Here is a 27,087-nt window from a genome sequence, read left to right on the forward strand (position 1 = left end):
TCTAGCAGGAAGGAAATGTTTTCTAGCAGGAAGGACATGTTCTCTAGCAGGAAGGACATGTTCTCTAGCAGGAAGGAGGTGTTCTCTAGCAGGAAGGAGGTGTTCTCTAGCAGGAAGGACATGTTCTCTAGCAGGAAGGACATGTTCTCTAGCAGGAAGGACATGTTTTCCAGCAGGAAGGACATGTTTTCCAGCAGGAAGGAGGTGTTCTCTAGCAGGAAGGAGGTGTTCTCTAAGAGGAAGGACATGTTCTCTAGCAGGAAGGAGGTGTTCTCTAGCAGGAAGGACATGTTTTCCGGCAGGAAGTAACCTGAAACCAGTCTGACATCATGTCCAAGTCATGTGCTTTAAACATCTTTCTTTATTGTCCAGACGTCTGTCTTTAAACTGAAGTTCTGTATTCTTCCGCCAGGCCCCCCAGGACAAAGCAGGACAGGACCTCCTGGTTCTCCAGGCTCTGCCGGGCCTCGTGGTCCCCCTGGACGTCCAGGACACGGCGGAGTCCGCGGGCCTCCGGGACCCTCTGGATACTGTGACTCGTCCCAGTGTGTGGGTATTCCTTACAACGGCCAAGGCTACGTGGGTACGTATGAGGGCGCTACCACGTAGCATCATGCCGCGGCTAATCAATGCTAATGAGCAGCCCGTGGCTACGACTCTCTTGATAACGCCAACATTCTGGGATGTTTTCTGTCGGTCACATGACCCTGTGGACATAATGGGTCCAGGTCCTTCAGCCTAGCTTAGCTCAGATGCTAGCGCCACCTCCTAGTCCATAGGAATATCAACGTTTGATGCTAACTTGCTAAATGATTTTCATGAAGGTAAAGTTCTTTCAGCTTCTGTTTATTAACGATTCAAACTTTTTATTTAATCACCCAGACGTAGCATCGGACCGGAGCTAAGCTAACGGTTTCCGTCGTGTCGTCTGACTCTGCTGAGCCCCTGATAGGATCCTCCTCGCTGGGATCTGGTCGCTTCTAGAGCCGTAATATTTAATATATTCTGTCAGAGACAGGGGCCGCTGAGGTGCGTCCGACCGCGTCCGACCGCGTCCGACCGCGTCCCATCTGTTTCCACTGCAGCCGACACGATCCATGACGTTCAGCTCGCTAATGCTCATGCTGATCAATAGTAGGCAGCGCTAACGGCTAACTCTAGTAGCCACTGATAACAAAATAAGAGCAGCCAGGTGACATCAGACGACATGGATCCATCAGGCCATCGATGGTCGTTGTCCTCTGTCCTCCAGGACGCCCGGCGGTCGGATGTTTGGAGGACAATCATCCCCCAGAATGTTGGATGTTGATTCAGGAGGAGTGAAAGTGATCACTAATCAATGACGCTAACGGCTTCCTCCTGGTTGGCTGTTTCAGGTTCATCGTAGTCGACCGTGCTGCTTTCACTGACCCCCGTACAAACCCAACTCCCGTAGAGCAAAGAGGGACACGAACAAGACTCCGGCTGCCACGGCAACCACCGACACCAGCAGCAGATACCGGAATGACCTTTATTTACCTGACCAGCAGGCTCCTCCTCCTGAGGGAACACCTCACTGAATGAAGCATTTACCGGGGGCGTGTCCTGCTGAAGGTGGCAGCTGATTGGTTGATCAGAAGGGCAAATCAAAAATGTTCAAGCACTCTGGAATGATGCTCATCAGTACTCATTAGTACACATTAATACTAATCAGTACTCATTAGTACTCAGCATTCATTAGTACTCATCAGTACTCATTAATACTTATCAGTTTTCAGCAATACTCATCGTTATACATTAGTACCGATTAGTACTGATCAGTACTCATAATGTCATTTTTAATAAATGTTTGGTTGCCGTGGAAACCCTCTTCTGAAAGAAATCCCACTCATCTGGTAACCATGGAAATGGGGGCGGGTACATATGGGGTACATAGCATGCATATTTCGTTTCTGAACTGATATTTAATTATTAATTAGTGAAGTTGTTACATCATATGACACGCCCTCCTCACACTGAGGACACGCCCCCGTCAGCTGCAGCAGAACTAACACTTCTTTTGTGTGCATGCTAAAGACATTCTGTCAACTTGTGCTCACCTGGCCCAACGCTATCTCCGAGCAGGCTGGTACCCTCCGGAACCCGGAACCGAGTAGTCCCCGCCCCCGCCCCCGAGTAGGACGGTGTGTCCCGAAGCCGCAGTTGAACGAGATGGCGATGAAGAAAGGCCTCATAAGACGAGCCTGTTTTCTGTCTGAATCTGTGTTTGCTGTAGTGTTGATGGGGTTTGACGCCTCACTCTGATTGGACGATACCTTACGTGACAGGTGGAGGTGTGGCAGAGGGAGGAGTTTATGGTCATCTGCTTGTAGCATTTGCTGTTCGTGGCGAGCAGCCACACGCTAAAGACGTGACGCATGTTCTCACACGCCATCTAGTACATATAATCAGGGGGCGGGTCTCAGCGTTGCAGTTAAACACAGCTTTGTGTCTCTCATGATTTGCATGTCTGCTTTCTCAGTCTGAACGTAAACCTGGAACACGTCGGACGCGACGCATCACGTTCCACCTGCAGAAGAGAATTCCACAGCCTCACAGTCAATCTTATTTATTTCTGAAAACAGACGAGGCATTTTTCAATAAAACTACTGAAAACTTACTCCGCCTCCCTGTCTGACTTCAGGGATGACATAGAGGGGCACTGGGATGACATAGGGCACGGTGGTGACATAGAGGGGCACTGGGATGACATAGAGGGGCACTGGGGCGACATAGAGATGCACTGGGGTGACATAGGGCACTGGGATGACATAGAGATGCACTGGGGTGACATAGGGCACTGGGATGACATAGAGATGCACTGGGATGACATAGAGGGGCACTGGGGTGACATAGAGATGCACTGGGATGACATAGAGGGGCACTGGGGTGACATAGGCACTGGGATGACATAGGGCACTGTGGCGACATAGAGATGCACTGGGGTGACATAGGCACTGGGATGACATAGGGCACTGTGGTGACATAGAGATGCACTGGGGTGACATAGAGGGGCACTGGGATGGCATAGGGCACTGTGGCGACATAGAGGGGCACTGTGGCGACATAGAGACACACTGGGATGACACTGGCAACAGAGACCCACTGGGGTGACAGACGGTACTGGGATGACATAGAGGGTACTGGGGTGACATAGACGGTACTGGGATGACATAGAGGGGCACTGGGGTGACATAGACGGTACTGGGATGACAGAGGGGCACTGGGATGACATAGGGCACTGTGGCGACATAGAGATGCACTGGGGTGACATAGAGACACACTGGGATGACATAGAGGGTACTGGGGTGACAGACGGTACTGGGATGACATAGAGGGCACTGGGGTGACATAGACGGTACTGGGATGACATAGAGGGTACTGGGGTGACATAGACGGTACTGGGATGACATAGAGGGTACTGGGATGACATAGACGGTACTGGGATGACATAGAGGGTACTGGGGTGACATAGACGGTACTGGGATGACATAGAGGGTACTGGGGTGACATAGACGGTACTGGGATGACAGAGGTGCTAGTGCTAGCTGGTGATTGATCAACACGGTCTCACAGCTAGCATGTAGCACAGTTAGCTAGTGATTGATCAACCCTAACCCATCTGCTCATTGATTTATTCTCTTTGTGCTTCGCGCCTGTTTCTGGATCTCATCCCAGCGGACTACGGGCGGGGCACACCCTGGACGTGCCGCCAGCGCATTGTGGGCCGACACAGAGATAGGAATGGTTGATTCATCACCGCTCAACAGTCCCGATCCCAGATGGAGCTGGATTTATCGGGGGGGGGGGGGGTTCCCTCCCCAGCGCTGCTTCCGGCCCCGTTTAACCTCCAGACGGGAATCGCCGGCGCTCCGTGGAACGCCGCTTGCACTGACTGATGACCTGTTTTATGTTTTTATGTTTTTTATATTTCCAGACACGGTCGTCTCAAGGTGAGATGTGGTAGTGGAAAAATGTCCCCCTCCTCATCCGTTCAGCAGCACGGGGGCGAGGAGCTGATGATGTCACCTTGGGCCGTTACCCATCAGCCCCTGCAAAGAGCTCTGCTGCCCCCTAATGTCTGCCGCAGGGCCCACAAATCCACAAGGCCTCACGTTCAGGTTCAGACGGAACCGTTCATCGTCATTCACCACAGCTCCCGGTACCCCCAGTCCACCTGATGAAGACTCAGCCGGAGACCACAGCCCAAGGATCTGTAGTACCCAAACTGGGTCACGGTAGCCCCTCCTCCTGTGGACCAACGACCAATGAAACGGAAGCCGTCCTCATTTGTTCTTGATAAACGACTTGGTTTCCACTGCAGCTTCGTGTAATTTGAGAACTGAACCATCAAAGTCTCTGCAGAGCCGCTTTAATGGGCCGACCACAGGCTCAGAACCACGGACCCAGATTCTGGTTGGGTTTGTGCTGCTTGTTCATGATGTCATCAACGTGGCGTCTCCATTGTGACGCAATCACTTTCATTGATTTTAACGAGTCATTTCCGATTGGACAAGATGTTCACGCCTTTCTTGTAATGGCTGATCGGCCCGGGAGTTGCTCTGGCGCCACGGCTGTGGAGGATTTGTGACGCTGGTTCTGTCTGGGAACAGAACTTTTATGGATCTGTAATGGTTGGTGGTTCAACCAAAACCACATGGAGTCTGTGGTCCAGACTCCGAACTGCTAACGCTAGCCTTTAGCCACACGACGGAGTCTTCCCACGGTACCGTCCTGAAGCTGGACCTGTGTTCCCTTCGGAGCCGCAGGCGAGGACGTGGGTGGAGGCAGCAAGGTGAGGACGTGGGTGGAGACAGCGAGGCGAGGACGTGGGTCGCTGCTGACCGCTGGCTGATCCGGGTCCCTACAGAGAGCTTCTGGACCAGGCCCGTCTGGGTCGGGCTCGGTGCTGCTGTGTTTTGGGATGCGGTTTTACGCGAGGCAGCTGGTTGTTGGTTTGTTACCGGCTGCCGGGATGAATAACGTTTTCCTTGATCCCTGATGTCGACCTTTGATTAAAGGCTAGTTCAGATTGTCAGAACGTTTCACGGTTCCCTGAGGGTTCTCGCATTGTTAAGGAAAGCCAAGATAAATCACGGATCCATACCTTTATCCGGACCAGATCCAGACCTCGCTGGTTCCTGAGGTGGGGCGACGCCCTCGCCTACACCCCGCCTCCTGAGATGATTTGGATGTTGAGATGTTCATAGGAGCAGAAAGATTCCTGAGTCGGGAGGGAGGTGGGAGTGGAGCTCCTCCCCAGCCACAGGACGCAGGTGAAGAGGTTCACACCTGGATAGGAGGCCTCCGGGCCCCTCCCCTTGGAGGTTTCTGAGGCACGTCCAACTGGAAGGAGACCCCGGGTTTGACCCAGAACTCACTCTGTAAACCTGGACTGTTTCACCGTGTGAACCTGGACTGTTTCACCGTGTAGACCTGGACTGATTCACCGTGTAGACCTGGACTGTTTCACCGTGTGGACCTGGACTGTTTCACCGTGTGAACCTGGACTGTTTCACCGTGTGAACCTGGACTGTTTCACAGTGTGAACCTGGACTGTTTCACCGTGTAGACCTGGACTGTTTCACCGTGTGGACCTGGACTGTTTCACCGTGTAGACCTGGACTGTTTCACCGTGTAGACCTGGACTGTTTCACCGTGTAGACCTGGACTGTTTCACCGTGTGGACCTGGACTGTTTCACCGTGTAGACCTGGACTGTTTCACCGTGTAGACCTGGACTGTTTCACCGTGTGGACCTGGACTGTTTCACTGTGTAGACCTGGACTGTTTCACCGTGTGAACCTGGACTGTTTCACCGTGTAGACCTGGACTGTTTCACCGTGTAGACCTGGACTGTTTCACCGTGTGGACCTGGACTGTTTCACTGTGTAGACCTGGACTGTTTCACCGTGTGAACCTGGACTGTTTCACCGTGTAGACCTGGACTGTTTCACCGTGTAGACCTGGACTGTTTCACCGTGTAGACCTGGACTGTTTCACCGTGTGGACCTGGACTGTTTCACCGTGTGAACCTGGACTGTTTCACCGTGTAGACCTGGACTGTTTCACCGTGTGGACCTGGACTGTTTCTCTGTGTGGACCAGCTCCAGGTGAAACACACCTGGTTTTGAAGGGGATGGAGCTGATCTCTGATTGGTTGTTGAAACACACCTGTGAATGCTACCGCGAGCACGCCGCTTTATTTGTAGTAAATGAAAACACGATCCAGAGTCATCTTGTTTGTCATTATTTTAATGTAGAGAATATATTTGATATTTTAAATATCACCTGAAAAGTGAACCTGGAGGTTCCCATGGCAACGAAGCACAGCGGCTTCCTTTGGTGACAGTCGCTGGAGAGGAGAGTACTAGTTCTATCGAGTGAGTTCTAGTCATCTCTAGTGGACTCTAAAAACAGGTGATCGGGGGCGGGGCGATGAAGACGATGTGGAAGACGATGAAGAGGAGGCCGGTCACCAGGGCGCCGTGGCTGCACCGGGAACCGGCGTTGACCTGAGGGTCGTCTTTGCACAGACGGTTGTCCTCCCCGCAGAAGAACTTGGAGGTCATGTTGCTCCTCCAGTGGGAGTTGTAGCTCCTCTCTGACCTCCGCCCTGGAATGTCAAAGGTCACCGTGAGTCCACCTGCTGCACCCCCATTGGTTTGAGACCTTCATGGACCTGAGGCCAGTGGATGCTCTGGTGTGTTGGTGCTAGGGTTGTAGTCAAGACCACACCAACCGAGACCGAGACATTATTGGGTCTGGAGAGTATCGAGACGAGACGAGACGAGACGGAGACGGAGACGGAGACGGAGACATTATCGGGTCTGGAGAGTATCGAGACCGAGACGAGACGAGACGAGACCGAGACCCTTAGAAAGTGGTCTGGAGACCAAGACCGGTCTACAGAAGGACAACACGAGTTGGATGCCCTCATGAAGTCCGGCGCGCTTTGAACCCATGAAGAAGAGGAGGAGCCTCTTCCTCCTGAAGGGGAGGTTCAGGGACAGGCGTGAGTCTCACGTGGTTCGTAGTAATCGAAGACGATGACTGTCGCCTCCTGGACTTTGGCGACCTTCTGCTCGAGGACCAGAGGAAGCAGCAGACAAATCTCCTCCCTCGTTACCTGGAAACACACCTGACCTTCAGAAACACCGTCACCCGCCGTGCATTCTGGGGCTTTAGTCACGCTTACAGAGTCCAGGTACAGGATGACCTTTCCCTGCTGGGTCTCCACCTTCTTCACCACGTCGTCCGTTGCCATGGCATCCGGCGGCAGGCTGAAGCCGCTCAGCAGACCCACCTCCATGATGGCCATGCCCGTGGCGTTCAGGCTCAGACCCTCCCACAGGCTGCAGACGGGGCGGAGCAGAAGGTGTTAGTAATACCTGGAGGTTGTATGGAGAGGTCACGTGACCAGAATCAATCCGTCCTGACTCTCAGGTGGGAACGAAGCATTGAGCTTCTCCGAGCGCAGCTGCTCACCTGGTGCACACGTACAGGTGAGCAGAGTTTTCTTCAGAGTCAAACAGCTTGATGATCAGACGGAAGGCCCCGTGCTCGCCGGCGGCCCGCCTCCTCCGCGTCAGCTCCTCCCCTCTGATGTTATAGAACACGTTGACCTGAAGAAAGCCAGGATCGGGATTCAAGGATGTGACTGCTGACCAGAGGGGGCGCTCCAGACGCTTACCTGGAACAGGACAAGTCCGCGACCCTCTGCCGTCACCTGGAGGTCCAGATACGCTTGTGGTTCGATCTGAAGGAACAGGACGATGCGTCAGAGCACCTGCAGCCGGCACTCGATCCTTACGCTCAGATGACCTCAGGTGACCTCGGCCGGCGCGCTCTGGTCGCATCACCTGACCCGGCGCTCGATCCTTACGCTCAGGTGACCTCGGCGTACCTGCTGGCTCTGGTGGATCATGGAGTTGTCCCGGTGGATGTGGAAGGAGGCGGCGGCGGCGGCCGAAGGGGCCGTGTCCACCCGGACGGTGGCGTTGATGTCTTGGGACACGATCAGACCTGCGAACATGGACAAGGCCTGCAGAGCCACGATGGTGTCCTGGGAGGAGACGCGGGGGTCAGACGCTTTTATTTTGGCATTGGCTGCTGGCTTCCTGCTTCCAGGTGGTGATGACTGTGGTTTGTGGGTGTGTCTTTGTGTGGCGTCTCACCTGCGTGCTCCCGTAGCCCCCCAGGTGGTTGCGCTGCTTGCTCAGCCACTTGGCGGAGACGATGCCCTCGGTGAGGAGACCCAGCGAGTGTTGAGAGAGCAGCAGGTACGACACCATCTCGATGCCTGCCGAGCGGGGTTGCCATGACGATGCCAGGCCATCGTCTGAAGACGACCACATGGGCACACCGTCTGCTTAGCGAGGAGAGGAGGTTATAAACCTGACGGCCTTCGTCAAGTCTCCACCAGAGGGCACTAGAGACTCGTGTTTTCACAACTACAAACACGTTGCTGTGTTTCTGCATTCCTTCAACAATGACATTGATTATCAGGATCAATATATCTGGTCTGTCGTCGACCTTCGACATCGGCTCGTTCCATTAGCTTGAGGAGCGTGGCTTGGCCTTGGGCGTGGTCGAACAGAGTCAGCGCGTAGGTCAGCAGGGCCAGGCTGTAGTTGCTGGCGACGACCTGCAGGTGGCCGTCCAGGTAGGCCACGGCGAGCGACACCTGGCTGGAGTAGCGAGCCTGCCAGACAGGGAACAGGGCGGAGCCACACGCTAATCACATGTTGATTGAGCGTCGCACTCAGGTGTCTGGCTTAGCTCCGGTGCTAATGTTAGCTACAAACGTGTTAGCATTCGCTGTCGTTCTTACACACAGCTACAGTTCGTAACCAGGTGAGCGGCGCTTCGTTAGCCGCCAGGTGTTAGTTCAGGTGAGGTGTGGAGAGAAACCGCTAAGACCCTGACCCCGATGTCGGCGTCCTCCTGCAGGGCGATGAGGACGTAGGCCGTGAGGGACAGCTCGCTGTCCTGGCCCCCTTTGAGTTCTGAGTGGATGACTCTGCCGTTCTCGATGAATCGCCCATCTGCCCCCTGCTGGGCGCCCAAATACGCCGCCGCTCTGTGGATCACGTTGGGGTCGATGTCCACGAAGGGCCGCGCCTGCAGGAAGCACTTCAGCACGAACGCCGTGAGCCTGCAGGGGAGCTCCGGTCAGAGCCCTTTCTGGGAGGCGTGTCCGTGTTCGACGGGCAGGTGAGACATACCAGGTGCTTCCTGATTGGTCCCCTTCTCCGAAGGCACTGAAGGAGCCATCTGCTCTCTGAAAGGACAGCTCTTGTTCGTAACCTGGTGAGGAAGACACCTGAGGTTACACCAGGTACTGCGTTGTGACCTGAGCGGAGGCGGAGGCGGAGGCGGGGCCTGGAGTCAGATTACCAATGATCATGTACGCCACGGCTCTGTTGGTGGTGTCCGGCTCCGCCCCTCCGGTCGCCGTCAGATACCAGAGGACGTAGATGTTCGGGGCAAAGTTGATCATGTTCTGTTCCCCACAGCCGCGGGGCAACTGGATCAGAGATTCCAGGCCACTGATGGACGGGCCCAGGATGTCCCCTTCATCGCCATGGAAACGAATCAGACACCATGAGTGAAGGAGGGGGAGGCGCCACACGAAGGAATCATCTGATTGGCTAATCTGTGAATCATCGTTAGCGTGAAGAACATTTATGGAGCAGCTGCTCCACGGCTCTGGCCCTGCAGAGACAACGGGGCCTCTGTGGAACCGGGTCCGGCCCCAGTCCAGAACCCCGGGTGCTGAACGTACCGACAGCCGCCACTGAGACTCTCTGGCTGCCCGCCACGGCGCCCGCCGGGAAGGTGAACATCACGTTTCTGGAGACGCTGGTGTCGAGCAGGGGTTCCAGCAGCAGGGAGGTGGACCAGGTCTGCTCCAGTCCTTCAGCCTGCAGGGACAGGACCACAGGAAGGCCGGCCCGGTTAGGGGACGGCCCTGTCTCACAGCGGGGAAGGACAGCGTCCACCGGCGAGACGCGCCGTCGGTGTTTGTTTTAAAGCTGACAGGCTGTTTGGTTGGATGTTTCATTGGTCGGTCGGTCGGTCGGATGTTTCATTGGTCGGGTGGTCGGTCGGTTGGATGTTTCATTGGTCGGTCGGTCGGTCGGTTGGATGTTTCATTGGTCGGGTGGTCGGTCGGTTGGATGTTTCATTGGTCGGTCGGTCGGTTGGATGTTTCATTGGTCGGTCGGTCGGTCGGTTGGATGTTTCATTGGTCGGTCGGTTAGTTGGTCGGCTGATTATCGGTATTGATCCATGTATTGATCGACTGGACTTGTGGTTTGTTTGAAGGCGTCTCAGCTCTGACCCGCCTGGACAACAGAACCCATCTGGTTCAGGTCCAGACCTAGACCCCCTCCGGGTCCTGCTGGAGGCGGAGCGAGGCCACCGACGCTACGGCCGTATCAATAGCGTGCGGATCGATCGTGTGTCACCGCACCTTTACGAGCACCGTCTTCAGGACGCGGTGGAACGCCATGGGCGACGTGGCGTCCACGGAGATCAGGAGGTCTCCGAGGACCAGCGGTCGGATGGGAATGAGGACGGACGCTCCTCGCTGGCTCGCCACAAAGGCGCGGCGACTTCCGGGCGCGTGGATCTCGTTCCCGAGGACGAACTCGAATGAGGCGCTCTGGGAGACGGTCACGCTGACCTGGAGACAAAGATGGAGGGACCCACCCAGATCACGTTCAGGGTGGGACGAGGACAGGGTGTCCCCGGAGATTTGCGTGTTAAAACCTGAACCACCCAGGTGTAATCTACACCTGCCGGTCCACCCAGCTCACCTGCAGGTCCTCCTGAAGGTAGTTGAACAGGATGATCTCCAGAAGCAGCTCCTCTCCTCGGACGATGCAGGCCGGCAGACTGAAGGACATGAAGAAGTCCCGGAACACGACGAGCTGCAGGGAGACCAGGTGAAGCACGCACAGGTAAGGGAGCGGCGCTAGAAGCTAGCAGCAATGCTACCACAACTCCCACGTGGAAACACCTTCTCAGGCGCCTCCACCAGGCCGAGGCCCAGGTCCCGGGACATGACGAAGGCGCTGGCGACCCAGGTGGTGATGCTGTCCGGCGCGGTCAGGTCCAGCTCGGCGGTCGTCGAGGCTCTGCGTGACGACATGGGCCCACCTGGTTCATGTGCTAGCATCGGGGGAAGGTGTGTTTGAACGCGAGGCGTCACCCAGTGTTGGTGTCCATCCAGACCCAGGTCTCTGGGAAGTGGTCTCGTACGACCTGCTGCTCCTGCTGCTGCTCCTCCTGCTGCTCCTCCACACCGTGATCCTGGTCAAGCACCTCCCACTCTGTTTGAAAGGTACGTTAGCGTCGCAGAGACGAAGCCGAAAGCGGGCCGAAGGGAAACCTACCATATTCAGTCTTCATGGTCATCGGCAAACTGGCGTCAGTCAGCGCCATGAGGTCACAGGCCTGCAGGAAGGGGCGGGAACAACAGGTCATCACGGATCAGATCACAATGAACCCGGTTCCTGTCGTCCTCTGTTTTATCAAATAGGATCCGATCCAGAGGAACAATCTCTTCATATCATTGATTCTCTGTGTCTTTAGCCTAGCCTAGCCTAGCCTAGCCTCCACCTGACTGGAGCGCCAGGCTTTTAGACTGCGGTTCTGATCCAGATGGTCCAGCCTCTAGGCCACCGGGACGGAGAGCAGGTCTGGACTAACTCCTCCTGTTAGAACCCGGACCCAGTATGGAGATGCGATACTGGGCGTGGCGTGTCTCCGGGGAGGCTGACCTTAAACACGGAGTATGGGTCTCCCAGTCCCAACTCCTCAAAGGGGGCGTCGCCCTCAGAATCGCTGTAGCCCATCAGCGCCTTCAACACCTGAAAGAAACACGGCGTCCTCAGAGCAGCAGCGAAACAAAGTGGGACGCAAACCGCCGGCTTCGTTGGCGCTGATCCGGGGCGGCTGGATTTCATACAAGTCCCTGCAGGGGGGTCATTACAGGAACAAGTTGGGCTTAGGGTGGTAAATATGAAACCAGAGAGGACCCTGGGTAGTTTCACAGACCTCAAAGACCTGCTACGTAGCCTGAGGTGCTAATGACAATAATAATGGCAACAGCAGCACTCTATTCATGCTCTTATAACACTGTAATAACACTAATTACACACTTGTTTACAGTATTTTGGACATGCTAACATGGACATGCTAATGCCAATGGCTAACCGGTGACGCGTCTCCTGCCTGACGCTCCCACCTCATCCTGTGTGATGTCATTGCCTGATCCCGCCCCCTGCGATGCCTTGTCCACCACCAGGATCCCAACCAGGGAGGCGGGCTCTGCCACCTTGACCCTCAGTCTGACATCGGCGGCGGGCGCCACCATGGTATGGCTCCAGTCCAGAGACACCTGTGGGTGGAGTGACACACGGGCCGGTTCAGGTGGAGGAGGTGAACCTAACTAGGAGTATCGTTTGTGATCAATAATCGATATTCAGGAAAATGAACACTTCCTGTATGGTCCGGTTAGCAGACAGCTACGTGGGAATGTGATTGGTTCTGTGCTGTGGATCAATCGCTAGTTAGCAGTGGCTAACCAAAGACAACCAAAACCATTTCTCGCCTGGTTCCGTAAAGCCGGGCTGACAGAAAGTTTGATGACATCATTGATGATCTCTCCGTTGTCATGGACACAGAAGACGATGATGCAGGCCATGGGGGCCCAGCTGGCTTCTGGGACCAGAGACAAATCACCAGAGCTCGTCCCAGCAGAGACCACCTGACCTCTGGACTTCACCTTCACACAAAACACCTCTCAGGTCAATCTGGATCAGTACCTGTTACCTGAAACACTCTGGACCAACCGATCCGAACGGGACCCGGATCCACAACCGACTCTGACGTGCTCGATCTGAGGGTGATGTCATCAGGTCATTTTTGTCCAACGGTGTCCATGAAGTTGGACAATAAATGGATCCAGATGATGAACCGGGTCACCTCCAACACCTGAAGGCCTGCTTCTAGTTTCTGTTCAGAACGTCCTGCTGACGTTCACGCTCAGACGGAGGTGAAAGTTTAAAGACAGGAAATGACCTACGACCTTGCTCCTCCTAGCATGTTCAGGAAGTGAACTGAAACGTGACTCACCACGTAGTGGATCTCAGTGGTGGGAAAGCTGCTCTCAATCTGCAGCTCAACAGGTGAACCCACCTGAAGGGAGACAGAAATGGGCCGTCAGTCCGGACCGCATCGCTTCCTGTTGCACAGAACCACGTTCCTGGTGCCGACCCGGAGAGGACTGGGGGGGCCGTGGATCTGCAGGTAGGACTGGCTGGGCGAGGTGTACATCCTGTTGAGCTGGAGGTGGGCGTGGCTGTCTTCAAAAGAAGCCTGGGCAGAGATGAAACAGATAAAAAACCGATATGCAGATGATGATGATGATATGAAGTGTCTTTGTAATTGATTGTAATTGATTGTAATTGATTGTAATTGATTGTAATTGATTTTAATTGATTGTAATTGATTGTAATTGATGTAATCTATTGTCATTCATTGTCGTTCTGCATCAGGGGTGTAATTTATTTTAGATTAATTGTTAGTTTGCATCGGTGGTGTAAAATCAGTTTATTTTTCTAATGTTACTTTGCATCAATTGAATTATTGAATATTGGTTTTATTTTTGTTTTATTTTTATTATTTGTATTTGTATTGTTAAATGTCGATGATTTATGTACGAAGGACTTTCAACGGAAACAAGACCGCAAGAAATGCTCCTCTGAGACAGGATGTTTGACTGTACTCGTACTGTGATACATGCTACTGTTTGACTGTACTCGTACTGTAATACATGATACTGTTTGACTGTACTTGTACTGTAATACATGATACTGTTTGACTGTACTTGTACTGTAATACACACTACTGTGTGACTGTACTTGTACTGTAATACATGCTACTGTTTGACTGTACTTGTACTGTAATACATGCTACTGTGTGACTGTACTTGTACTGTAATACACACTACTGTGTGACTGTACTTGTACTGTAATACACGCTACTGTTTGACTGTACTTGTACTGTAATACATGCTACTGTTTACTGTACTTGTACTGTAATACATGCTACTGGTTGACTGTACTTGTACTGTAATACATGCTACTGTTTACTGTACTTGTACTGTAATACATGCTACTGTGTGACTGTACTTGTACTGTAATACATGCTACTGTTTACTGTACTTGTACTGTAATACATGCTACTGTGTGACTGTACTTGTACTGTAATACATGCTGCTGTGTGACTGTACTTGTACTGTAATACATGCTACTGTGTGACTGTACTCGTACTGTAATACACGCTACTGTGTGACTGTACTTGTACTGCAATACATGCTACTGTTTGACTGTACTTGTACTGTAATACATGCTACTGTTTGACTGTACTCGTACTGTAATACACGCTACTGTGTGACTGTACTTGTACTGCAATACATGCTACTGTTTGACTGTACTTGTACTGTAATACATGCTACTGTGTGACTGTACTCGTACTGTAATACACGCTACTGTGTGACTGTACTTGTACTGTAATACACGCTACTGTGTGACTGTACTTGTACTGCAATACATGCTACTGTGTGACTGTACTTGTACTCTAACATTCTATCTAATAAATATATTCATCATCATCATGAACTGATTTACATGTCAGGAAAGGCGCCGTCTGAGCTCATACATCATCCCCATCTGGAATATTCCCCATCTGGAATATTCCTGCTCAGTTACAGCAAGAGACGCTAATTTACTCGTTTTCTATATTTCCTTTGCATCATTTTGATAATTGCAGTTTTATTTGTTCTTTATTTGTCTTGCCGTGATAAACATCTTCTTACCTTAACGGTGAGCCTTTGGGTGTCGTTCCTGATCCAGATGTGGAGGGGGATCAGTCCATCTGCAGGGACAGGAAGCTCCAGGTTTTCAGGCACCATCTCATCCGGATAGAGATGCTCCTGGTCCACGTCGGCTGTCCCAGACCACGGCCGGTTCTTCCTCATCTGCACCACCTTCACCTGGACGGTCCTCAGCTGATCGTCCACTGACGGCAGATGACCGTCATACCTGCGTATTTTCAGCTGGAAAAAAACAGTAAGCATGCCTGAAGGTGAGTTCTGCACACCTGAAGGTGAGTTCTGTACACCTGAGGGTGAGTTCTGCACACCTGAGGGTGAGTTCTGTACACCTGAGGGTGAGTTCTGCACACCTGAGGGTGAGTTCTGTACATCTGAGGGTGAGTTCTGCACACCTGAAGGTGAGTTCTGTACACCTGAGGGTGAGTTCTGTACGTCTGAAGGTGAGTTCTGTACGTCTGAAGGTGAGTTCTGTATACCTGAGGGTGAGTTCTGTACGTCTGAAGGTGAGTTCTGTACGTCTGAAGGTGAGTTCTGTATACCTGAGGGTGAGTTCTGTACGTCTGAAGGTGAGTTCTGTACACCTGAGGGTGAGTTCTGCACACCTGAGGGTGAGTTCTGCACACCTGAGGGTGAGTTCTGCACACCTGAGGGTGAGTTCTGCACACCTGAGGGTGAGTTCTGCACACCTGAGGGTGAGTTCTGTACGTCTGAAGGTGCAGCTCTTATTCAGGTCCCACATAAATTAGATTCTAAATCAATAACCGTACCGTGGCAGTGAAGGTCAGCGCCGGTCGTAGCGCTGGTGGGTGGTCCAGAAGGGACATTTTATACCTGGACGTGGTCAGACACACCTTTGCTGTGCTGCTATAGGAGAGACCTGAGAGATCAAGCAAAGATCAAAGCAGCCTCGTACACAGGAAGTGAGGTCAAATTCAAAAGGAAGAACTTCCTGTTGAGGTCATGGGTTCAGGAGGCGTGTCTGTAGATCTTGATGAGACACACGTGTACTGTAATACATTCTATTGTTTGACTGTACTTGTACTGTAATACATTCTATTGTCTGATTGTACTTGTACTGTAATACATTCTATTGTCTGATTGTACTTGTACTGTAATACATTCTATTGTCTGACTGTACTTGTACTGTAATACACACTATTGTTTGACTGTACTTGTACTGTAATACATTCTATTGTTTGACTGTACTTGTACTGTAATACATTCTATTGTCTGACTGTACTTGTACTGTAATACATGCTACTGTGTGACTGTACTTGTACTGTAATACACACTATTGTTTGACTGTACTTGTACTGTAATACATTCTATTGTTTGACTGTACTTGTACTGTAATACATTCTATTTCATAAATATATTCATCACCACGCAGCTCACCTGACAGGTCTTCAGTCACGCGAGCCACAACCGTAACGAAGGCGCCGGGGTCGGAGGTCGGTTCCGTCCGTCGTCCTGGCAGCATTTCGTAGTTGGGAACGCCAACCATGAAATCTGCAGAGCCATCAATCTGGGTCGCACAACAATGACATCATGAGGGGCGGGGCAGCCGGTACCGGTCCATGAGGCATTCGTTACCGGGTCATTGATATAATTATGTGGTCCGTCCGTGAGCAAGATAACTCAAGACGTTCTGCACGGATCCGCATTCTGGTGATAATCCAGAATAAATCATGGATTCTGGATCAGTTTACATTTTTCATTAACATTGTCGTCTTCAACATTTGTTGGTCAATATCTCGGTTGATTATTGACTCATGTTGATAGAATTTGAGACAGTCATGGATTAATAGACAAGAACCCTGGATTAATAAAGAACCCTGGATTAATAAAGAACCCTGGATTAAAAGACAAGAACCCTGGATTAATGAAGAACCCTGGATTAATAAAGAACCCTGGATTAAAAGACAAGAACCCCATATTAAAAGACAAGAACCCTGGATTAAAAGACAAGAACCCTGGATTAATAGACAAGAACCCTGGATTAATAAAGAACCCTGGATTAATAGACAAGAACCCTGGATTAATAAAGAACCCTGGATTAAAAGACAAGAACCCTGGATTAATGAAGAACCCTGGATTAATGAAGAACCCTGGATTAATAAAGAACCCTGGATTAAAAGACAAGAACCCTGGATTAAAACTAGAACTTGGAATTTATGAAAGATAAAAACGTGAACATTGACAGAAGCAATTATTGACCCCCCCCCCCCCCCCCCCCCCCGCTGGTGAATATCAATGAGAGGCTCGAACCTTCTCGTCTCTCGAGTCGTGGAAAACTTCTTCAACACCGTGATAGTTATAGAAGAACGTCAGGTTCATCCGACCCAGGACGGCTTTACCGTACGAGTACCTGAGGACCAGAACCCGGCAGTCGGTAAACAAACAACAAACGCGTCAACAAGTAAACAAACAACAAACGCGTCAACAAGTAAACAAACACGTCAACAAGTAAACAAATGTGTCAACAAGTAAACAAACAAACGTGTCAACAAGTAAACAAACGCGTCAACAAGTAAACAAACAACAAACGTGTCAACAAGTAAACAAACGCGTCAACAAGTAAACGAACAACAAACGTGTCAACAAGTAAACAAACGCGTCAACAAGTAAACAAACAACAAATGCGTCGACAAGTAAACAAACGCGTCAACAAGTAAACAAACAACAAACATGTCAACAAGTAAACAAACGCATCAACAAGTAAACAAACAACAAACATGTCAACAAGTAAACAAACGCATCAACAAGTAAACAACAACAAACGCGTCAACAAGTAAACAAACAACAAACATGTCAACAAGTAAACAAACGCATCAACAAGTAAACAAACAACAAACATGTCAACAAGTAAACAAACACGTCAACAAGTAAACAAACAACAAACGTGTCAACAAGTAAACGAACAACAAACGCGTCAACAAGTAAACAAACAACAAACGCGTCAACAAGTAAACGAACAACAAACGCGTCAACAAGTAAACAAACGCGTCAACAAGTAAACAAACACGTCAACAAGTAAACAAACAACAAATGCGTCAACAAGTAAACAAACAACAAACGTGGCAACAAGTAAACAAACGCGTCAACAAGTAAACAAACAACAAACGCGTCAACAACAGGATCTCACTTGGCTGAAACGGAGCCCGACAGGTAGTCCTCACGGTGAACCCTGGTCGGAACTTTCACCAGAACCTCAAACTTTGGCAGAACTGCAAACAAACGAGTCGCAGTAAAAGTACGTCCTTGTTACTACTATGTGAATCAGGTATTAATGTGGGCGGAGCCCCCAGATAGCCTGAGGGCTCGCCACCTGGTGAGAAGTTCGCTTTGTTAGTTACTGAAGCAGAACTTATTTGGACTTTTATTTCTGTCTGAACCAAACACACAGCTTTCAGAACACCTGGACAGGTGACGCTTCAGACAAGAAGACAGAATGTTTGTCAGAGGACAGGGAGACCTTACCGTAAGGGTCCACGTTGAAATGCTTCTCGGTGGAGAGGTTCTGGAACGACAAGCACGACAGGATGCTTTGAAGTCACGTGACCTCATCTCTGGCGCCACCTTCAGGACACCCTTTAAAGTACGGTCTTTGTTTGGGTTCTGCCATCAGCACCGAACGTTTGTAGGTCTGTAATCGCCTCTGGAAGGATTCCCCCTGGGCTTGACGTCAAGCCGGGGGACGTGCACAAGCGTGCGTGCGTCCCCCCTGTGGAACCACGGGGGTCCCGTTCTAAGCGCCGTCTCCTGGACGTGGCCCAGGCCCGCCCCGGCCCACCTGCCCTGCTAGCAGCCACCTGGGATTAGCATGCCGTAGTGACGCGGTATCCGTGGTGTGACTTACATTCACGATGGCAATGATGGTCCATTGACCCAGAGGGGGGTTCTGAGACAGCTGGAACCACCGGGACACGGCCCCCAGGGTGCTGGTCACGTTCAGCCACTGCCTGAGCCGGTTCCCCTTCGGATCCTGGATCAGAGACAACGGACGAAGATCAAAGGCATCATCATCATCATTCCTCGAGGGCGATCCACCGAGGGGGGGTTGTTCCTCTCGCCTTGATGACGAGGTCCACTGGGCTGTCGGAGGGTTTCCCACCGGGCCCGATGGACACGGCCCGGATCTTCACCTCCTGGCCGGGCCGATAGTTCCGTCTGTCTGTCTGGATGAAGGTCGACAGGTTTTTGTGGTTGAACATCAGCCGTGTTGAGTTGGAGAAAACCAGGATGCCATCTCTGTGACCTTTGACCTCCAGCATGTAAGGGAGCCGGGAGCTGGTTCTGGTCTCCTGGATCTGCAGGGGTGCAACATCGCTTTACCTTCCCCTCAGGTGCAGACACACCTGGCGTCCCGACTCGTCGTTGGTCTCCCGGGGGCTCGCCACCCGATTGCTATGATGTCATACTCACTGGCGGGAGAGTCAGCAGCCCGGTCCAACCTGCAGAACCACAGTGTGCTGTCAGTGCTGATTGAACCCGACACCGCGTTCCCTTCACGGTACCAAAGGTTCTCACCTCCTTCCACTGGCGCGGCGGCGGAGGCCACCATCTGCCCGCCGTGGATGATGTCAGCAGAGACCTGGACCGGCGACTCGGTTAGCACAGTGACGGATATCGCCGTCTGGACTCCGGGACGCAGCGACTTCGGCGTCAGCAGCAGGTAGGAAGCCGGGTCAGGACTGGAAAAACAAACCGTCGTGAGCTAAACCCACGACCCGGCCGGTGGAAGAACCGGGCGGGGCCACCCAGGAAGCGGTTCCAGCCGACGCGCCGACCGGATCGCTGGCGTGATGTAAGGGGGGGGGGGCGTGTTGCTAACAAGGTTCCTTCAGACAGAATCCAGAACCACAAATATTCCTGAAAATATTCCTCAAACACGTTCGAGATCAGATCAGATCAGATTAGATCAGATTAGATTAGATTAGATTAGATTAGATTAGATCAGATTAGATTAGATTCAATCAGATTAGATTAGATCAGATCAGATTAGATTTGATCAAATCAGATTAGATTCGATCAAATCAGATTAGATTAAATCAGATTAAATAAAATCAGATAAAATCAGATAAAATCAGATTAGATCAGATCAGATCCGATCAGATAAAATTAGATTAGATCAAATCAGATCAGATTACCTCGTCTTCGGTTTACCTGTTTCCCACGTTCTGGGCAGCAATGGGCAAGATGAGGACCAGGATCCTGAACACCTGCAGGGGCTCCATTTGGACGGGGGCACCTTGTTCTCCGGGACTCTGCTCAGAGCTGGGAGCAGCTGGTTCCAGCTGCAGCTTTCATACCTGCAGAACGTGACCCACCCACCGCTACAGTATCACCTGGATGAAGCAGCGTGTCTTCTTACCTGAATCCCCCGGGAGCGTCACTGAGGACTGAAGACTGGGAGTTTCCACCCGCTGAACACGCACAGGTGAATATATCTGTCATATTGTCGGTGGCGTGTCCCAAAGGACAGGTGGATGTAAATGGTTTGTGTCTCTGGTGATGGGCGTGGCCAGCAAGCTTCCTGAAACATTAGTGGAGACCTTCAAAGGTCAGCATCACGTTTCTGTCCTGCCTCAGCGCCAGCGGGCCGCCGGGTGGATTTCCCTCCAGCGCCACCATTAGGTGGTTTGACGTGAAACATTTAAACTGCTGAGGTTGTGAGACATTCAGGTCCAACGATGACATCACCACCTGTTGTTACCTGCACCACGGAGGTTCTGTTTGTTAGCAGGATTAGAGAAAAACCACTGGATGGATCTGGATCAATAAAATCTGAAGATGGTCTGAGTCTGACTTTGATCCATTACATTCTGAGAGTCCCATCTGGATCCAAAAACATCTGGATCCTCCCATTTACTTATAATGGAGGCTTTTTTGAAAACTCATATCCTGTAAAATCTGCGTTCAATTCATTCCCCAAACATCCCAGTCATAAAGGGGGGGGGGGGGGGGGGTCTGAACCATTATGAAACATGTATCCTGGTTCTGATCCAGAATGAGGTCAGGACAAATATTAAAGTTTAACATTAAACCCATTTATGGATTAAGAATCAGTTAAAAGCTGTTGTTGTTGTTGATCAATGTTGATTATTGAAGTTAATTCTGTGTTTGCTGCACGTGAGGAGTGAAATACGATCATTGTTTCCAGGCCGGAGATTTTTCACATCTATGACGTGAACTTGAACCGGATGTATGAAAACTGAGGAGTCCGTGCAGACTCGTAGAAGAAACCCCTGGCATCGGGCGAGAATGTGAGCTCGCGACGTTCCGTAGTCGCCATTTTGTTTCACCGGGAGGAGAGCAGCCCAGTGAGCCCACTAGAACGGGGCCGGCCTGGACGCTTTCTTTTATTTCAGACACATTTAACGCGGCGGATAGACTCGCACGGTATGTCCCGGTGAACTCGCAATGTGTGTGACCGACGAAGACTAACGAACTCCCCCTAGGCCCACCGAGGCCTGCCGTGGACGCCGGCCAGCTAGCTGGCTAACGTTAGCATTCAGAGGTGTATTCACTGTCTGGTAAAACTACGTAAGCAGCGCGCGCGCGCGTGTGTTGTTGGTGGTGTCGGACGTGTAACTCGAGGGTGGGGGCTCCCCGTGGGTGGGGGCTCCCCGTGGGTGGGGGGCTCCCCGTGGGTGAGTGTGAACGCAGTGCTGTGATCCGGTTCTCTGAACAGATGTCTGCAGACGTGGCCGCGGATCACGTTAACGGGAACGGCAGCGAGGAACCGATGGACACGACAGCAGCCGCGGGCTGTTCCGAGAACCTCCCGGCGCTGCTCGAAGCCGGTTTACACCAGAAAGTAGCCGAGAAGCTGGACGAGCTCCACGTCGCAGGTAAGAGGCAGGACCGGAGCTCCGCTGATGACGCAACGCGTCACGTGTGCACCTCAATGCAAAGGTAACGCCTCCTGCTGGATGGTCGCAGCCTCCACCTCCGCCGAATCACCCCTTCTCTGGGGTGTGAGTGTAACATGGTGCCCCCCCCAGAGGGGGGGTCTCCACAGCTGAGTCACACTCGGCACATCTAAAGAACGATGGAATGTCTTCATCTGCTCAGAATGGCGTTGAGCATCACTGCCTTTTGCTTGATGACATCATAGTGACTCACAGTGTTTTTCCTGATGACATCATAGCGACTCACAGTGTTTTTCCTGATGACATCATAGCGACTCACAGTGTTTTTCCTGATGACATCATAGCGACTAACAGTGTTTTTCTTGATGACATCATAGCGACTAACAGTGTTTTTCCTGATGACATCATAGCGACTCACAGTGTTTTTCTTGATGACATCATAGCGACTCAGTGTTTTTCTTGATGACATCATAGCGACTCAGTGTTTTTCCTGATGACATCATAGCGACTCAGTGTTTTTCCTGATGACATCATAGCGACTCAGTGTTTTTCTTGATGACATCATAGCGACTCAGTGTTTTTCTTGATGACATCATAGCGACTCAGTGTTTTTCCTGATGACATCATAGCGACTCAGTGTTTTTCCTGATGACATCATAGCGACTCAGTGTTTTTCCTGATGACATCATAGCGACTCAGTGTTTTTCTTGATGACATCATAGCGACTCAGTGTTTTTCCTGATGACATCATAGCGACTAGGTTAATGCGTTATGCTGGAGCTTCTACGCGAGTCACGGCTCGCCCAAAGTCGACCGACTGTCTTCTCGCCATCAGGCCTCGTTGCCCATAGCGACCTTGATGAACGGGCTCTGGAGGCGTTGAAGGAGTTCGATGAGGAGGGGGCCCTGCAGGTGCTGCTTCAGTTCAAAGAGAGCGATCTGTCACATGTGCAGGTAGGAGTCCAGCACCGGGAGACGTTGGTGCTCGCTCTGGGTCCAAACGGCGACTCTCTTCTTCCAGAACAAAAGTGCCTTCCTGTGTGGCGTGATGAAGACGTACCGCCAGCGGGAGAAACAGGGGACGAAGGTTTCAGACGCGACCAAAGGCCCCGACGAGGCCAAGATCAAAGAGCTCCTGGCCCGGACCGGCTACACGCTGGACGTAACCACGGGCCAGCGGAAGTACGGGGGGCCCCCCCCTGAGTCGGTGTACTCGGAGGCCCAGCCGAGCGTCGGGACAGAGGTACCCCCCCCCCCCCCCCACCTGCTGTGGGAGGTGTGGTCTGAAGCCGGCGTGTAGACCCAGGATGCAGGAAGCCCCCCCCAAATGCAGCGCTGAGAGCCGGGCCTTGGGCCGGGGCGTTGGTCTGGAGGAGGATCACGGAACCCATTTCTGTGCTCCTGCTGGCGTCTCATTGGTCGCTAGCTGAGAACCTGCAGTCGATTGGACGGAGCGCCGGCGTCTCACCTGGTCTGTTTCTCCTAGGTGTTCGTTGGGAAGATTCCTCGGGACTTGTTTGAGGATGAGTTGGTTCCCCTTTTTGAGAAGGCGGGGCCCATCTGGGACCTGCGGCTGATGATGGACCCGCTGAGCGGCCTCAACCGGGGCTACGCCTTCGTGACCTTCTGTGCTAAGGACGCCGCCCAGGAGGCGGTGAAGCTGGTGAGACTCGGGGCGCCTGTTGAACCGGAATGAGAGCGGCTGCGTTCTGCGTGTGAACCGGCGCCTCCCTCTGCAGGGCAACAACCACGAGATCCGCCCCGGGAAGCACGTCGGCGTCTGCATCTCCGTGGCCAACAACCGGCTGTTCGTGGGCTCCATCCCCAAGAGCAAGACCAAGGAGCAGATCGTGGAGGAGTTCCTCAAGGTCACAGGTAACACGCCGCCTCGGCTCTCACGGCCGTCCTCCAGCGCCGCCTTGTTCCTCGTGCAGTTCCTCTCCTCTCCCACCAGAGGGCCTCAGTGATGTCATCCTTTACCATCAGCCTGACGACCGGAGGAAGAACCGCGGCTTCTGCTTCCTGGAGTACGAAGACCACAAAGCGGCCGCTCAGGCCCGGCGCCGGCTGATGAGCGGCAAGGTCCGGCTCTGGGGCAACTTGGTGACGGTGGAGTGGGCGGATCCCATCGAAGACCCTGACCCTGAGGTCATGGCCAAGGTGGGTGTCCGAGTCCAACGTCCCCCCCCATCGATGAGCGCTGGGCGTGGAGGAGGGACCGAGTCTTACCGCTGTCCCAACAGGTGAAGGTTCTATTTGTGAGGAACCTCGCCAACAGCGTCACGGAGGAGATCCTGGAGACGGCGTTCAGCCGCTTCGGGACGCTGGAGCGAGTGAAGAAGCTCAAAGACTACGCCTTCGTTCACTTTGAGGAGCGGGACGGCGCGGTGAAGGTGCGTCTGGTCCCCTTCGGGTCTCCGTCGGGTCCCCGTCTGGTCCCCTTCGGGTCCCCTTCGGGTCCCCGTCGGGTCTCCGTCGGGTCTCCGTCGGGTCCCCGTCTGGTCCCCTTCGGGTCCCCGTCGGGTCCCCGTCTGGTCCCCGTCGGGTCCCCGTCGGGTCCCCGTCTGGTCCCCGTCGGGTCCCCTTCGGGTCCTCCTGCCTGAGCGCTGGCTTCCTGCTCCTCAGGCGCTGCAGGAGATGAACGGCGAGGCGCTGGAGGGCGAGCCCATCGAGATCGTCTTCGCTAAACCGCCGGACCAGAAACGGAAGGAGAGGAAAGCTCAGAGACAAGCAGCCAAAACGCAAATGTAAGCGCTGCGTCAGCCAATCAGGGCCGGCCTCCGCCGCGTCCTCACGTGTCTCGTGTCCACAGGTATGACGACGGCTACTATTACTCCACCCCTCCCTACATGGCTGCTCCTGCCCGGGGCCGGGGCAGGGGGGGTAGCCGGAGCTACATGTACCCCCCCGACTACAGCGGCTACGAGGACTACTACGACTACGACTACTACGGCTACGACTACCACGGCTACCGCGGGGGCTACGACGACGCCTACTACGGCTACGACGACTTCCAGGCTCCCGTGCGAGGGCGGGGCGGCGGCAGGGCCGCACGGGGCGGAACCTCTCCGGTCAGGGGGCCGAGGGGCAGGGCCGGCTTCCCCCAGCGTGGAGGACCGGGACCGGGACCGGGCCGAGGAGCAAGAGGGCGAGGAGGGGTACGTGGCGCTCGGGGCGGAAATGTAGGAGGAAAGCGCAAAGCCGACGGGTACAACCAGCCCGAGTCCAAGCGGCGCCAGACCCAGACCTGGGGCTCCCAGCCAATCGCTCAGCAGCCGCTGCAGGGCGGGGACCGATCTGGTACCGCCTCCGGCTACAAAGCCCACCCCCAGGAGTTCTATCAGGGGTGGGAGTAGATCCGTAGGGAGCCCCTCCCATTGTCTGATTGGCCCTCAGCCCCGCCTCCCCTCCTGATTGGTGGCTTCTGTACATATTTTAATCCTCAGCTTGGCCGTGCTTTTATCCGTTATCGGGGGACATGTTGAGACCATCTGCTGTGTTCCGTGTGTTCAACGTGGGCGTGTCTGTTCCTGAGGAGGACGCCGGCCCCGCCCGGCCCCGCCCGGCTTGTGTTCTCTGCTGTTTGTCTGCTTTAATAAATCGACACACACTCGTGTACCAACCTTCAAATTGTGTTGCAAATTCATGTTTGGGCAAACGCTCTCCTCAAATCGCCTCATTGAGGGACGGACTGGAGGTTTACCGGAGCGGGTCCCCTCATGTCCCCATTGGTGTCCCAAATTCACTGTCAGACCAAGCCCCGCCCACTCCACTCCCACACATGTGGCTTTGTAGCCGGGGGGTGAGAGCTCCGTTTGATGTCCCGCCCCAGAAGGATCTAGCTGGACGGTTCTGCTCTGCATGTTTTAACCTCTTCCTGTCTGAGCCGGGCTCACCTGGCCCCGTTGACCTGCGTGTTATCTCTGGAGTGGGCGGGGCACAGAGCACACATGTAACATCATCTTGTTTTCCGTTCTCTAACTGCTTCCTTTTGTTACCCGACTAGCAGGAAAAGGGGGACGAGGCGGGTCCTGGTGCGTCGCTATGAAGACTGACCGGCATCCGGCGCTGCGCTCTGCAGGCTGCCAGTGGATGGAACGGTAAGGTCACCTGACTCAGCGGGCCAATGGCGTCGCCAGCCTTAGACCGCCACGGTTGGAGAGAATCACAAGAAGAACTGGAGCTTTCAAAGACTTGCAAACACCAAAAATGTGATCGATGGAATCCTTCTGGACCGTGGGCGTGGCTTAATGCACCGTGGGCGTGGCTTACTGGACCGTGGGCGTGGTTGAGCTTGTGAGATGATGATGATGGACTATCGGAGGGACACGGGAACATGGTTCTGATCCGCTGAGAGTTTAACTACCTCCGTCTCGAGGCCTCGCCTGCTGGGCTGCGTTCCGTGCTGAGGCGGGGTCTTAACGCCCGAGTCATCCAATCAGCAGCAGAGGTGTTAACCCGTCGCCCCGCCCTCTTGAGAGGTGGTGAATCGTTTCCCTGCGTAACGCTCGTCGTGTTCACGTGGCGAGGTGAGGCCTCGGTACCGGGTCAGGAGCTGGTCCTGAACCAGCCTGAATGTGCGTGAAGTGATTGATCATGTGATCATGTCGTTTACACATTGAATTCTTCCCTGGGGGCGGGTCTTATTTTAGACGCCAGGCCCGAAAGGAAGGGCTGTGGAATGTTGGTGACAAATTATCGGATAATTTGGGATTAATTCATTTCATGTCGTTCTGGAAGAACTTGAAGGAGATCCATCCTGTCGTCTGTTATCGCCCCTGAACCGAGCGTTACCATGGAAACGGCTTCATGTTAACTCCAGCTTCTGTGCTGAAGGATCAATAACTGGGCGTGAACACAGGCCTCGGGCCTCGGCGCTGACCGGGCGGCGTTTTCATGGTTGCTAATCAATAAAGGAAGTCCTCTGGAAAGCGTTCCGGTGTGATGACATCACGGCGTGGGGGAGGAGCTCTCTCTAAGCTCTGACGTGTTGCTTTGTGTCTTTGAATCCTTCGTGCCGACGCTCCTGATCGCTGCCGGACTAATATTGTTCTGGAGTTTTGCTAACGAGTATTTGCATTCTTGCAGATGAATTGTTTTATACTGAGGCCAGTTAAACCTATTTTTCTAATAAAGTTATTGACTTTGATTTGTTTGGTTTCATAGATGACGATGTCATCTTTTTGGCCTCAATGTTTCTCAAACCTCAAACAATATGGAAAAACATCACGTGACCCAAACGCCTCGTTTAATTCTCTAATTCTCTTTTGAAAATAAATCTTAGAAT

The 27,087-nt window shown here is 52.8% G+C and overlaps 3 protein-coding genes across 5 annotated transcripts in view; 2 read left to right on the forward strand and 1 right to left on the reverse strand.

Annotated features, from left to right (window-relative positions):
- col12a1b (collagen, type XII, alpha 1b) overlaps positions 1 to 2,622 on the forward strand; it is a 49,426-nt gene extending 46,804 nt beyond the window's left edge. Inside the window, exons 73-74 of the mRNA XM_068754137.1 lie at positions 413 to 583; positions 1,377 to 2,622. Of these exons, the coding sequence (XP_068610238.1) occupies positions 413 to 583; positions 1,377 to 1,387 (182 nt within the window). The 3' untranslated portion in view covers positions 1,388 to 2,622. The remainder of the gene's footprint in view (positions 1 to 412; positions 584 to 1,376) is intronic.
- Positions 2,427 to 20,162, reverse strand: cd109 (CD109 molecule). The gene is made up of 38 exons (XM_068754138.1): positions 20,092 to 20,162; positions 19,456 to 19,619; positions 19,351 to 19,379; positions 18,999 to 19,235; positions 18,785 to 18,910; positions 18,406 to 18,445; positions 18,071 to 18,152; positions 17,194 to 17,293; positions 16,321 to 16,450; positions 15,693 to 15,802; positions 14,908 to 15,147; positions 13,305 to 13,406; positions 13,164 to 13,226; positions 12,640 to 12,813; positions 12,274 to 12,426; positions 11,807 to 11,896; positions 11,420 to 11,480; positions 11,236 to 11,356; positions 11,044 to 11,161; positions 10,841 to 10,954; positions 10,495 to 10,707; positions 9,805 to 9,943; positions 9,417 to 9,593; positions 9,245 to 9,326; positions 8,946 to 9,174; positions 8,553 to 8,721; positions 8,195 to 8,385; positions 7,924 to 8,082; positions 7,711 to 7,776; positions 7,506 to 7,642; positions 7,216 to 7,372; positions 7,044 to 7,146; positions 6,436 to 6,633; positions 4,048 to 4,195; positions 3,183 to 3,339; positions 2,969 to 3,141; positions 2,640 to 2,919; positions 2,427 to 2,513 (listed from the first exon to the last, which is right to left on the reverse strand). Exons 1-38 carry the CDS (start codon positions 20,160 to 20,162, stop codon positions 2,427 to 2,429), a joined length of 5,190 nt encoding a protein of 1,729 aa, XP_068610239.1.
- A 1,073-nt stretch (positions 20,163 to 21,235) lies between these two features.
- Positions 21,236 to 27,039, forward strand: LOC137909253 (heterogeneous nuclear ribonucleoprotein Q-like). 3 transcript variants are annotated; one of them, XM_068753693.1, is made up of 11 exons: positions 21,236 to 21,327; positions 21,620 to 21,779; positions 22,636 to 22,754; positions 22,822 to 23,043; positions 23,287 to 23,463; positions 23,540 to 23,675; positions 23,755 to 23,960; positions 24,044 to 24,193; positions 24,426 to 24,547; positions 24,613 to 24,958; positions 25,807 to 27,039. In XM_068753693.1, exons 2-11 carry the CDS (start codon positions 21,620 to 21,622, stop codon positions 25,846 to 25,848), a joined length of 1,680 nt encoding a protein of 559 aa, XP_068609794.1. In that variant the 5' UTR covers positions 21,236 to 21,327; the 3' UTR covers positions 25,849 to 27,039. The 3 variants fall into 3 exon arrangements, with proteins under 3 accessions (XP_068609794.1, XP_068609795.1, XP_068609793.1); XM_068753694.1 differs by having other exon boundaries at positions 25,810 to 27,039; XM_068753692.1 differs by lacking the exon at positions 25,807 to 27,039 and having other exon boundaries at positions 24,613 to 25,420.
- The last annotated feature ends 48 nt before the right edge of the window (positions 27,040 to 27,087 follow it).

Source organism: Brachionichthys hirsutus, chromosome 20, assembly GCF_040956055.1.
Source record: "Brachionichthys hirsutus isolate HB-005 chromosome 20, CSIRO-AGI_Bhir_v1, whole genome shotgun sequence".
NCBI classification, from domain to species: Eukaryota; Metazoa; Chordata; class Actinopteri; order Lophiiformes; family Brachionichthyidae; genus Brachionichthys; species Brachionichthys hirsutus.